This window comes from Morus notabilis, unplaced genomic scaffold (assembly GCF_000414095.1).
Source record: "Morus notabilis unplaced genomic scaffold, ASM41409v2 Scaffold825, whole genome shotgun sequence".
In the NCBI taxonomy this organism is placed as follows: Eukaryota; Viridiplantae; Streptophyta; class Magnoliopsida; order Rosales; family Moraceae; genus Morus; species Morus notabilis.
Window position 1 is genome coordinate 9,100 of NW_010358062.1, and position 13,449 is coordinate 22,548.

The 13,449-nt window shown below is 33.6% G+C and overlaps 1 protein-coding gene across 1 annotated transcript; it reads right to left on the reverse strand.

Moving 5' to 3' along the window:
• Positions 1-1,036: 1,036 nt before the first annotated feature.
• On the reverse strand, positions 1,037-8,165 carry LOC21405125 (transcription factor LHW). The gene is made up of 10 exons (XM_010091489.2): positions 7,329-8,165; positions 6,185-6,406; positions 6,003-6,084; positions 5,696-5,737; positions 5,551-5,610; positions 2,765-4,576; positions 2,559-2,660; positions 2,043-2,183; positions 1,812-1,937; positions 1,037-1,688 (listed from the first exon to the last, which is right to left on the reverse strand). The coding sequence occupies exons 1-10, from the start codon at positions 7,421-7,423 to the stop codon at positions 1,509-1,511; spliced, it is 2,862 nt and encodes a 953-aa protein (XP_010089791.1). The 5' UTR covers positions 7,424-8,165; the 3' UTR covers positions 1,037-1,508.
• Positions 8,166-13,449: the final 5,284 nt, after the last annotated feature.

Consider the following 13,449-nt stretch of genomic DNA (forward strand, 5'->3'; position numbering starts at 1 on the left):
AACAAAAAAGTTGTTTGCTTGTTCTTTCTTCTAAAAAGATAAATTGCTCAGAAAGTTGGCTGTGAAATACCATTTTCAAATGAGTCTGACACAAGAACACTTACCAGGCTGCATGAAAGTCTGGCTTCCAAGTTCCATGTAACTGAGGATGAAGTTTATGAAAACTCAAATGTAGGGCTCCAAAGTAGTTAATTTCATCGATTTGAGTTTTTAATTTAAAATTGAGTTTTTAATTTAAACTGAAATATGATTTTATGTGAGAATTTTTAACTGTGACAAAAAAAAAATTAGATGCGACTTTTTATAAAAAATTTTAATTTTAACAGAATTAAAATTCCAAACTTGAATAACGAGACTAATTATGTTGGTATAAAAATTCTCAAGGGACTTAAAATGGAGCTATTAGTTTGAAAATGAATCATGCCTTGCAAGTAATTGTTTTTTTTTTTTTTTTTTTTTTATGAAGCAAGTAAAGGAATTTTAATAATATTATTAACTTATTAATGTTAAAAGAAAATTCTACTCATTAACTAATTTTAATTTAAAAGGAAGAAATATATGAACCAATGCTTAGAGGTAAAAATTAAAAGAAAACTCGAAGTATTTTAAAAAATTACCCCCGAAAAAATCACTCAAAAATTAGCCCAATATCCGTGTAAAGTTTAGGTGACGTATACTCAGATTTATTTTACTTTTAGTTTCTGTACAAACGTGTAATGAATATTACTCACAATCTCTATAAATGGTAGAAGGGTTATCGACTTATCCATATTCCTATCCTAGCATGCTCACCGTGATGCCAAATTGTTCATTTACAAGTGGGAACTTGAAACTTAAAAGACAATAGAATAGTGAGAATCAAGTTCTATAAATGAAGCAAGACTTGCCCAAGAAACGAAAAGATTGAGAAGCAACCTTCAGCATTTCACTCGAGTGGTTTTATAAATGAAGCAAGACTAAAATACCCAGGAGAATCCACAGGAATAAAAAAAAAAAAAAAAAAAAAAAAAAAAAAAAAAAAAGGAAAAAATTTTTCCAGTCTTGGTAAAATTACATTTGCAACCCCCTAATTCCATATCCCACTCTATACATTTTTTAACAGAACCCACAACCCAGTATCCAGCAACCCTCTCTTGTCTATACCATCTAACACATAAGTGGAAAAAAAAAAAAGGGGAAAAAATTCTTGATCAGTAACCTCCCATAAAAACTGCAAGCTACAACTAAAATTTTTCTGCTAGGTAGATGATCAAAGCATTCAGATGCATTATCTAGAGAACGAACAAACAGCAACACCCAATTGAAAGTTCTTGAGGAGCTTTTTCGCTAATCTAACAAATCTCCGCGCGCTAGAAGTGAGGTCAGTTATGAATTTGGTTTGTGGAAGACAAGGTTAGTCCAAGTTAGAACCACCCAATAGCTTGGACTGCAATGTATGTTAGTCATGGCAAGCAAAAACTGGTCTCGCTCTCAACATAACCAGACCAAGAATTGACAGAGCAGGTGGTTCACTGCAAATTACCGGACCTACCAGTTGCGGGTATCGGAGCGGCTTGAGAGAACGAGTCGTGGACCATCAAAGTGTTGTTCTCGGTGGCATTCGCTGATGATGTACCACCCTTTACAGTTTGCTCCAAAAGGTGAACCAGAGACATAAATATTTCCATCCTTGTAACGTCCCTATTTGCCTGCATAAGAAATTTTCGTAAATGACCAATACAAAAATGGCATGTCCATAAGAAAGTTAGCGGGCATCTCAAGTTACTGAATAGAGGATAGACTAAATAAAAGGAATCTGAATAGGATATTACCTCTATTGCAAAGCGAGCCCATATCTTATCATTTCGAGCTTCCATCACTCCCTTTAAAATGGTCAAACCCATTCCTCTAATTAAATCCGCTATTTCTAGGAAGAAACCCCGTTCTTCACAAAGCATCTGCTTCCAGAAAAGACAAAAATGGGGAAATAAGAACAAGGATTTGATAAGTTTAATGCCATAGATCCAAAAGCTGCAATTTTGATATTCAACAAATGCAAGCACCTCCACAAGCATCTGACGAGGTGAATTCAAGTCCTCAACAATTATAGGGCAGACCATAGATTGTGAGCCAACTTCAAAAGCCCATGTTGCCCCTCCCTCAAAGTTGTCTTTTAAGAGCAGTCCACCCTCTTTATTAATAATCTGCATAACCAGAAAAAAATAATAATAATAAAATAAATAAATATTTGCAGAAATTTCCCTCTGTTTTAGCTCAGTGCATAAATGGAAATGGCATAAGACCATAGCAAAAGTGTCCCATCTACTCCGAACGTTTTATACTTTTTGTTTTTTTACTGCTTTCTAGAGAAGTTCATAAAAAAAAAAGAAAAAATGTATCTGCCATTTGTTTTGGCTGGGCCTGGACTGTTTTTTACTAAATTATGGCACAAGGGAACATTATGCACAAATAGTTTAAAGTCATTATAAACGAACCTTGTTTTATATTAAATTATGCATAAGCCAAGCCCAAGTGTCAAAATAAATAAAGAACATTAAATATTTTGAGACTATCTGTACCTTGGACTCTCCTGTTTGTTTTAGCTTGTCAGCGTGCTTTGTGACGCTTTGCAGGAAAAGCATATGCTTGATAGTCCGTTCAAGCAGTGCATCTATGCTACACTGAAAAATCACATTGCATATAAAAAACTAGTATCAATATCCAAACACTCGATGCTAAATGCACAAAGTACTAAAACTATAGATAGGAAAAGAAAAGGCATTACTTTTGCCCCATTTGGGACAATCTCTCTCAGCTCTTTTACACGATCTTGGATCATCTGACGATCTTTCGGCCTAGGTCTAGGGTTTTCTCCGGGTTTAAGCCTTTTTCGGTTTGATTTTCCAATTTCATCAGGCCTCTTAGAATATGCAGTTGAAACACTATTTTCGTGTTTCATGCAATTGCCTTGCTCAACCCAAGAACTCATTTGAGATCCATAAATGGAAGTCGTCTGGGAACAGTTTCCTGTTTCATCCTTGCTACAGCCAGATTTAAAGGAACTCGTTTTTACCATCCCTGCTTTATCCAAAGACTCCGGAAGCTGAAGTTTTTGCCCTCGCACCTGATTAGGCAAATTAACATGTCCATGTGTTGGTGAAATACTGGGTACAGAAGAGCTACTGATCTTTGTTAATGTTGTTCTGCAAGATACGTTATCCTCGGAGCTCTGCTTGGCAGCAATGTGTGCCTTAGATACCACTGCATCTAACAGATGGTCTGTGCCCATCCCCGAGAAAATACCACTGTCTGAATAGAAACTAGAATCCATATCCTCCATACTTGTAAATGTTGAAGTATTCTCAGGCATACCTTCTACTCTTCCATCTAGCCTATGGCCATTAAGCAGCTTATTCTTATAATCCATTCCCAACACAGCAAACAAGTCATCTCCCAATGAAGCTCGAGTACATTGATCTTCAAGTTTAGCATTTGTGGATCCTGAACACTGAGGTTTATCTTCAAGATTTTGGCAGTCCAGAACAAAGTCAGGGATACGGTCACTCGGAGACATATGCCCATCTGCATGGAACAATGGAAAATTAAGGGCTTGAAACAGTTCATTATCCATCCTTTGTTCGCTTGCAAGCAAGTCATTTTGAGTAACCTTCACATCTTTGGACAATTGTCTAACATCAAAGCCTTTTGAGATCGTGGGACCAGTAACTAACTGATCTGACATACAAGAAAAGGAAACCTCCTCGGTTTTTAATGTTTCAGCCTTTTGAAGCTCAATCCCAGACAGAGCGCCAGAAAGATTGACATCAGCTGCCATGTGTGTGCTTGAACGAGAGCAAGGAACTGAAACTGGCCATGAGTATCTATTGATTCCACCACTTATTTTTTTTCCTTCAAGAAATGGAATGCTTAAGGAAGTCACATTCTCATCAAAAAGTAAGCTTCCACTTGTTTTCAGTACAGACGAGTTAAAGCTATTTGATACACTTTGATTGTCAACAGATTGACCATGGATGCTCACACTAGACAAGATCCTTTCTTCCAATGACACTAGGCTGCCCTGACTTGAACCAGATTGGCTAAAACCACATTGCTTATCAATCCTAGATCTTGCAGAAGCTTGCCGGTTGGGCCATGCATTTGAACTTGAAGGGATCACTTCAGCTCCCACAATTCCATCCTTTATCTGGCTACCAGAAGCAGAGTATGGCTTCATATTTGAAGAATAATTTGCTTGGCAAGGATTACCATGAGATTGACCCACCACGTTTGCGATAGCAGCAGCATCTTGATTATTTTGAACCTTCTTTCGAAGAGAATTAGGCAGTTGTACAAGGCTTGACGCTTGGGATAAGTTTTTTTGTGGGTTGTAGCTGTCTACCACATATGCCGAAGAGTTTTCCATCTTATGTATTCCCGATAGATCCATAGGTAAAAGTACTCCTGCAGTAACAGGAATCCCAATTTTCTCAACAGCATCCTTCGCCACATAGTTATCAGATAAAAGAGCACCACGAACACGTCCTAATTGAAGGATCAAACTCTTTACATCATTTACAAATCCTATGTCCTCCATAATCTGAAGAAGAAGCAATAATCAACTCATTAACCAAGTTTCATTTCCAAAGAGAGAACAAAAAAGAAAATTTTTGCGAAATACTCATTAAACAATATTAAAATCAGAAGACAAAGCAAGTAAGCATAATCGTAACAACTAACAATATCAAAGTCCGAGGCATACCAATGATGACGCACAAGAATTGGAAAAAAAAAAATAATATATATATATATATATATGTGCACTTGTTTTTAATGGTTACGTTTCCATCTATGGTTACCATTAAATATGGAATTTTGATATAGTGTGATAAGAATCAAGTTTCATTAATTGTCATTAATTTTTTTGGTCAACTATCTAATTTATTACGACCGTCGGATCAATATTTCACGGCTCAAATAACAATAACCATTGATGGGTAAATATTTGAGTAAACATTAAAACCAAACCCATATATATATATATATATATATATATATATATATATATAGCTACAAGTTTACACCTTGAAATTAATAATGATGTTGCTTGCAAAACCATAACTCTGGAACCAATGAGAAATTCGAGAATTTCTCTCAAATCTCATCCACAATAGTTTCCAAATATGGAAATAACTTCCCCTTGATAAAGAAGACACATTTCAAAGGGGGCAAAAGAAAAATCGAGGGCCCCACTTTAAGAATTCGCCATGACCCAGGAACAAGGAGAAATATTTCCATAATCACAAACCAAAAAGTTGCCATTGGCCGGATCTGCTTTGTCTGATCAAAAGTTAAAACATATTGATGGAGCAAGATGGATAAAATTTTCAAAAGATAGTAGTAAGAAACTAGCAAGTAGCTACTATAATCAAATTTAGAGACTTCTATGCAGCCACAAACATGCTCTTGATTGCTTGAGTTTTCTCGGTATATTACTAAAATGTATACTAAACTAATACAAGTTTCGCATCAATTGCAAGTTTATTGGAAGGAACAAACTAATAAAGGACTTACAGCCAGGGAAGAACCAAGTTGAACAACGCCATGAGGACGAACAGGAATAACAGCAACTGTCTGCATACCAAACCCAAACTAAAATAACCAAAAGAGCAAGATACACATTAGAAAAAAGAGTAGATTGCATAGAGAGATAGCAGACCTGCATGCCAGCTGAAAATTGGTGATGCATCTCATTTAAGACCTGAAAGAATCCCAAAAAACTGCATTATATACAAGGTTTAAGTGTCATGCCCAATTCCTATCATGTACTTTAAGCATTCTATGCATTTTAAGGAAAAAATAAAATTCTATTAAGAAATCCAAAGCATGCAGCCGTTGACTCAAATGTTAAAACCACCAGCATCACGTCAATTGTATAATTGTTTTGTATAAAAATTAAGACATCAAAGCTCCTAAAGCCCTTCTTGGCAAATTGAACTTTCTTGGGCATAAATTTTAATCTATACCTCTGGAGGATGGGCAAATTTTGTATAATTGTTTGAAAGAATCCATTGATGGTTTCCAGTAAATGCAGCTCGCCCCACCATTCTGAAAACCACAAAAAACGGGGGATTATATGCTTCATTGAGTACGCGAGGAAATGACATCTAACCAAAGCAGAATAATTACAAGATTGAAAAATTCATACCCTTCTCCAACTATATTAAACTGATTATTAATCATCATTTTGCTAATCAGCGATGAGACTCTATCTCCTACTTGACTTCCAAGCTGAGAGGAGCAGGTTTCAGAAGACATCCATAATCTTTCCCACTCTTCGAAAGGTAGCTCCGCACTTCCAGCTCCAGACATGTGTGTTGGCAGAGAAGATTTTGAGGGCTCATAGTGACATTCTTCCCAAATCAGCAGCCTGCCAACAAGTCAAATTCTTCAAACTTAAAACGGCGTGTCTCAAGCTTTAGATAAGAATTGCACCCAACAAAAGCAGCCCGATTTACACTCAACAAAAAGCATCTACACAAGGCTAGATTTTTTTAGTAATTTTAGGATAATGTTGTTAAATAGCATCTCTTAGAAGCCAAACAGAGGATGACAAAAAAAAAAAAAAAAAGAACTGGTTTGATCAGCAAAGGAGCCTCTGGTGGAGAAGTTTTAACTTTTTCTCCTACCGGAAACAATAAAGCAAAAACTGAATAGTATCCAAACATGGAAGACAAAAACCTGACCAGTAGATTCATAGAATTTTGATGTGTCAAACACAGAGCCGCTTGCAAAACTAAGACAAACATACTTTTCACTAAGAATCTTAAAGACAAAACAGAACAAACCAAAACATAACATTCCAAAAGTTGGAGGAAATGAAAAATCAGATTGCAAAACAAATTCGAGAAAAACATTAAAAGAAATTCAAGAAAATAGTAATAGGTAAGACTTAAGCATGTAAATCACCCCGTAGGACCACAAGGATATCACAAACCCTAGTCATCCAAAACGGAAAAATTAATTTCATTATTAATACATACTATTAATACTATATGAGTATATTCAACAGATCCACTCTGTTTGGCCGCCGAGAAAACACGGGAAAAAGTAGATACAGATAAACAGACTCTAAGCCGTCAACATTTTTCACTTGTGGAACCTGAGAAAGCTAAAAGTTCAACTCAATCGAGTGTAACTCGATAATTAAGCTTCTCATTTTTTCCCCCCGGTTCCTAAAGCAAATAAACAGACGAAATGCAGGGAAAAACTAGCCAAACAAAAACAAAACTACAAATAATCGGGCGAAAACTTTCGCTCTCTCATTTTCCTTCTCGAAGAGAGAAACTTACTTAGGGTTTTGGCAACCGATCTTCCAGAAAACAGCATAAGACCACTGATTCGAACCGCAGAGAGTCTTGAGCGCCTCTTTTAGCAGATATCCCATGGCTTCTTAGCTCAAAACGCAGAAAGGGAGATAGAGATAGAGAGAGAAACTGAGAGCGAGAACGAACAAGAGAGAGAAAGAGAAAAGGAGAGAAAAAGAGCGAGACAACAAGAGCTCAGTGCCGGAGACCGTACATTTATCGGCGACAAAAGTACTAACTTCCACGGCACGATCCTCTCCCCGCCTGCTTCGTTCTCAAACCACCGCTTCTCTTTCTCTCCGGATCCAAGCTCCCAGCGACGACCGTGAATCTCCGGCAAGCCATATGCTCAAGATCGCCAAGCAAAGGAAGGCGAAAACAAGCTCTGAAGAGCTCAAAAAGAAAGAGAGAAACAAACCTTTCTTAGCGAAAGGAGAAAAAGGAAGAAAACCCAAAACAAACTACACTATTCCACAAGCATCGAGCTCCAAATAGGCCATGATTTGTTCCATTTTTCGGCGCAGATAAATTCAGAGGAAAAGGAAGAAGAAGAAGAAAAAGAAGTGAGCTGAAAAATCGCAGGAGGGAGGGGTAAATTCAGGCGAGTGATTTTGTTGGATTCCCCGTGTGGGACACCGTGTCGTTTGGTTGCTCTCTCTGGTGAAGTCGTCTTCAAGCTCTGGAACGACGCTGAAGCTGGTTTCTGCTCTCTGGTTTTCTGGCGTTTCTGGTTCTTCTGCTCTCTCTCTCTCTATCTCTCTGATGGCTGCGGAAATTCTCTCTTTCTCTCTCTTCTTTCTCTATGTCTGTCAAAGTCTGAAAGAGGGTTGAAGTGTGCTAAAGTGCGCCATATTAAGATACGACTGCAATAGAGGTGGGGTTAGGAAAAAGGGCCCGGCTTTTGAAACAAATTACGAGAGGTGCCACTGAGGTGATAGTTTATTAGTTTTTGTCGGGTTGCGGGAGTGTTTCCGAGTCAGATGAGTAGAGAGAGAGAGAGAGGAGAGAGAGAGAGAGAGAGAGAGGAGAGAGAGAGGAAATGCAAACATTGCGAATGGTATTGCTCTCTTTTTGGGTCTGAACAGAGGTAGTGCGGGTTGCTGTCGTGATGACGTCATGTGTGACGGGAGATTACCCTTGCTTTCTGGGTTTAATTACAGGAGTGGCAGACTTTCTCCGTACAACCACGACTTAAAGAGGAGAGAGAGAGCCATCCTCCTCCAGTATGAGTATTAACATTGAAAATATTGAATTCGAGGATACAGTGAAAATTACACTTCATAACATTGTAATTTATATTTCAGGAATAAAACAATAATATATAACAAAATCACAAATAATTATAAAATTATTTTAAATTCAACAACAGGTATCCAACAAATGTTATTCTTTCGCAATTCTCGTATAATATTATTTTTTGAGTTTTATCGATTCGACTTTAGAATTTAAATTTTATTATAATAAAAAATTTTTAAAAATAATCACATTTAATTTTTTTATTACAGTAAAAATTCACATAAAATTATATCTTAACTCAAATTAAAAACTTAAATCAGCGAACTAAACGAGACCTTCGTGTGTATAACTTTCAGTTTGTTTAAATATAATATTCAAAAAAATATAACCTAACACATAAAATATTGAGTGTTACACTTAACTAAAATGAATATTACAAATGTTGTTCTTTTCTCATTCTTGTATAATATTATTTCTTCGTGTGTATAATTTTTGGTTTGTTTAGATGTAATATTCAAAAAATATAGCCTAACACATAAAATATAAAATATTGAATGTTACACTCAACCAAAATGAATATTACACATATATATAAATAATGTTATATAAGAATAAAGAAAAAATTACATTAACGGGACTGTACAAATATCGAACTTAAGATTTAATTTCTACTATTTGTAACACTATATTTAATTCTTTCAAAAAATTTCTTATTAGGAAAACAAGGAAATTCTAGTAATTCATCTTTCTGAACCTGGAATCTAATTAAAATCACATAAAAATGGAACTCTATGTAAACCTAAAAAATAATAATAATGACAATGATAATACATATATGACGGTTTAAAATAGAATCAAAGTTTCTTAACTTATCATAGCATTCTCTAAGAAAAAATAATAAAACAAATAATATCTAAAATTATTATTTTATTGTAGATGATACTTTCTTAACAAAAGTAGTATTTTTTTATAAGAATAAATTTAAGATATCGTTTTTTGTTCGCCTAAAAAACTTCCACAACTATGTTTTAAAAGCTTCATATGTAATTCAAAAAACAAAAAAGAAACAAAGCATAAAAAAATGATAAAATAAAATATGAAACTACATTAAATCACAATATGAATGAATAAAACTCATTACGTTATAGATCGAGATTTAAGTGGACACACACCTTTATTTATAAGAAAAATATTAAAATTACATAACAAAAAATAAAAATCGTCCATAGTGGAAGGAATATAAAAATTTGAGATGTAATAGAAAAGAAGAAAAAAAAAAGAGAAAGTATTGTAAAGAATACTCCTTTATTGTACGTAATTTTAAATATTATAGTCTAATTATATTAAGTAAAAGTTTAACATTTTCTTTAGTGAGAGTGAAAATTGGAATCTCAAATATGCTTTGATTTGATAAATTATTTACCTACTAAGTAAATACTTGATTTATCCTCAAAAAAAAAAAAATCAACTAATGCTTCTAGTCATATTAGGGTTCGTTTGGTATATGGATCTAGAATTATGATTCTGAATCCTGGTTCAGAGTTTGTTTACAGTGATTCTGAATCATGATTCATAATCAGTGTTTAGATTATATATGGATGTAGAATTATGATTCTGAATCCTGGTTCAGAATTATTGTTTGTTTACAGTGATTCTGAATCATGATTCATAATCAGTGTTTAGATTATATGATTCTAAATTATGATTCAAAATCTGATGTTATGTTTTAAACCATAATCACTAATGATTCTAAAACCACTCCCTCTTAATTCAAGGTGATTCAAATTCTTGATTTTAAATTATGATTTGAACTCAAAATCATGAATTATAATTCTAATTTCATAATCATAATTAAAATCACTTTAATTTAAATTCTCATATTAAACGAACCATTGTCTTTCATAGAGCTCTTTCTCCAATCCAAGACATCAAAGTCGTTAATGATCCTCACAATATAATAAGAGATCGCAGCTCATCATTAGCCTCATGATCGCAAGGCTTTTCGTGAGACGACAACAGCAACAAACGACACTCTCTTATAATTTGCTTTAATCGAACTTGGAAAGAATGAGAAAGATAAAAGAAAATAATATGACTCACAGCTTTAGGACTAAGGATTAATTTTTTCTGGTATATTTTTTATCCATCATAAGAACCGATCATACATTTTATATAATAAAGGTGTAATATTACATTTATTTTGCCGAACAATAATTTTAAAATTGTGTAATATTTGTTCTATGTTAAATAAATTTTTTGTTGTAATAACTTTACAAAACCAATGTTGGAAAAATTGCTAAAACAAGATCGAAAACTCAAGATGATATATACAATAATCCAAAAGAAGAAGTTATTACCTATTTTGTAATATGATTTTGGATGATCCAACATTCCAATAACTTCTAGTGTCCCAACCACAGGATCTTTAGAGCTATATATCTCTATGTACACATTAGGATTCCGTTCATTTCATTGATTTGAATTTATAATTTAAGTTTCGCTACAATAAAAAGCTCTCAGAAACAGTCTCATCTAATTTTTTTTGCTACAATAAAAAGCTCTCACATAAAGTCACATCTCAACTCGAATTAAAAATTCGAATCAGCAAACTAAACAAGCCTTAAGAGTGTGTGCAGGCGGAACTTTGTAAAATTGGTATTTCTTTGAAACCACAAGGGAACAATCACATTTGTTAAACCAAAGAATAACTACTCAAGAGGGGAGACTTGAGTTTCCACAACTGTTAGAAAGTTGTGAACTAATCACAATACCACAAATATGCGAAATAACAGTATATATCTAGGTAAGCACGTAGATGAAGAAATAAGAAGGGTAAGAGAAGAATGACCCGTTTAGTTCGTTGATTTGAGTTGAGATGTGATTTTATGTGAAGCTTTTTACTGTAGTAAAAAAAGTTAAATGTGACTGTTTATAAAAGCTTTTTACTGTAGCAAAACTTGAATTCTAAACTCAAATCGGTGAAATGAACGGAGCCGAAGTTTACAAACTCAATTTATATTGGTTCAACAGAACAACCCATTCGGTTCGCTAATTCGAGTTTTTAATTCGAGTTGACTTGTAATGTTGTGTGAGAGCTTTTTACTGTAGCAAAACTCAAATTCTAAACTCAAATCAGCGAAATGAATGGGACCAATATTCGCCAAGTACCACCACTTGACCACTTCTATAATCCAATCATATTTTGATACAATTATACCATATACAACTGACAAATTCTTCTATCTGAGGTTCAATAAAATCTCTACAAATCACCAATCTTTACAAGAAAAGGGTTTTTTTTTTTGTGTGCAGATACTCCATGAGCTTTACATGTTTGACAAATTAATTTCTCAGTTTCAATTCACTCCTTAAATTTTAAAATTCGGTTCAATATTAATCAAATTAAAAATAAAATTAACATTTTAGACAATTTCTTTTACATGAATATTTAATGAAAGTAATTATGATCCTTTTGCATCAAATTGCATCATATTTAAAGAAGGTATGAACATCATGAGTGAATTTTTTTTTTTTAAAAAAAATTGAGGATTAATTTCAAATTTCTAGACATTTAATGAGGGCAGTTCTGGTCACTTAGCATCAAATTGGTTGTTATTTGCACATCATGGGTGAACAATTTTTTTAAATTGAGGGTTAATTTTTTTAAATTCTGCCGACATCTACCGGATTTTTTTTCTGACGTCCGTGACGGCAGCCGACGACTGTTGCTGGGGATTGGAGATTGGCTTTTAGCGACATCCGGTAGATTACCATTTTGAACGGCGGGGGTAATTTTGTTAACACGTATATTGTGACTTTTGACCATTTTCTCCAAAAAAGAAAAAAAATGGCAGTTACGAATGAGCCATTTTTTAAAAGTTAGTTATAAAAGTGGCTGTTATAAAGGATAGTTTGCACTTATCCCTTATTTATATTATTTTTTTTTCCCAAAATAACTCGTTAAGTAAATTTTATCAGAATGTCAAAAAAATTATCAAAATTAAATATTTGTACATATAATTATGTGAAAATATTCGCTGCCACTTAGGTTTTTTCCTTTTTTTTTTGGTTTTAGTGTACCCTGCCAAAAAATTATCTAATATAAAAAAACGTCACCCTAACTAAAGCACGAACATAATAATATTTAGCATTCATAAAAAGATATTTAAACAGTATTTATAGATAATTTGGAAATTATAGTACTTCAGAATGGTCAAGAGTATTAATTCCATTAGGATTAACAGTACATTTTATTAGACAAAATAATTTATTAGATTAATAATTAGTTTAAGCCAGACATATTACGAGTAACAACATGAACTAATACTCCTTTTTTATGGGTGAAGGGATTGACTTTTGAAAATTTAAACCTCAAGTGCTTCCATACTGAATGTCAAATTAAGTGGCCACTTAATAATAGGAAATTACATGACATGTCATCAAATTTAAAAATAAACTTTATATTTATGTCACTAAACAAAAAATATATTAGATATTTTTAAGTGAATTGAGTAACATAGATTATTAAGTATATACCAGTGAGTAGTATAAATGGTAGAGACAGCATCATTTGAGTTGCATTTCTTAGGACCTGTTCTTTTGGAGTGTGATTTGAGTGTAGTTTTTGAGTTAAATTTGAGTTATAACTTGAGTTGAAATTGTAACTTGAGTTTGTATTTGGTTGTGTACATTTGAGTTATGGTTTGAGATAAGAATCTTTTTTTGAGTTTATGTTTGAGTGAGTCAAAACTTAAATTTATATTTAGATAGTATTTTAATAAAAACTCAATGGTAATGAAAAATTTTAATATGGTATATGGGCGGGATTTTATTCGTCTTTTCGTTGTCAACGCATAGAAAAAAATTCATC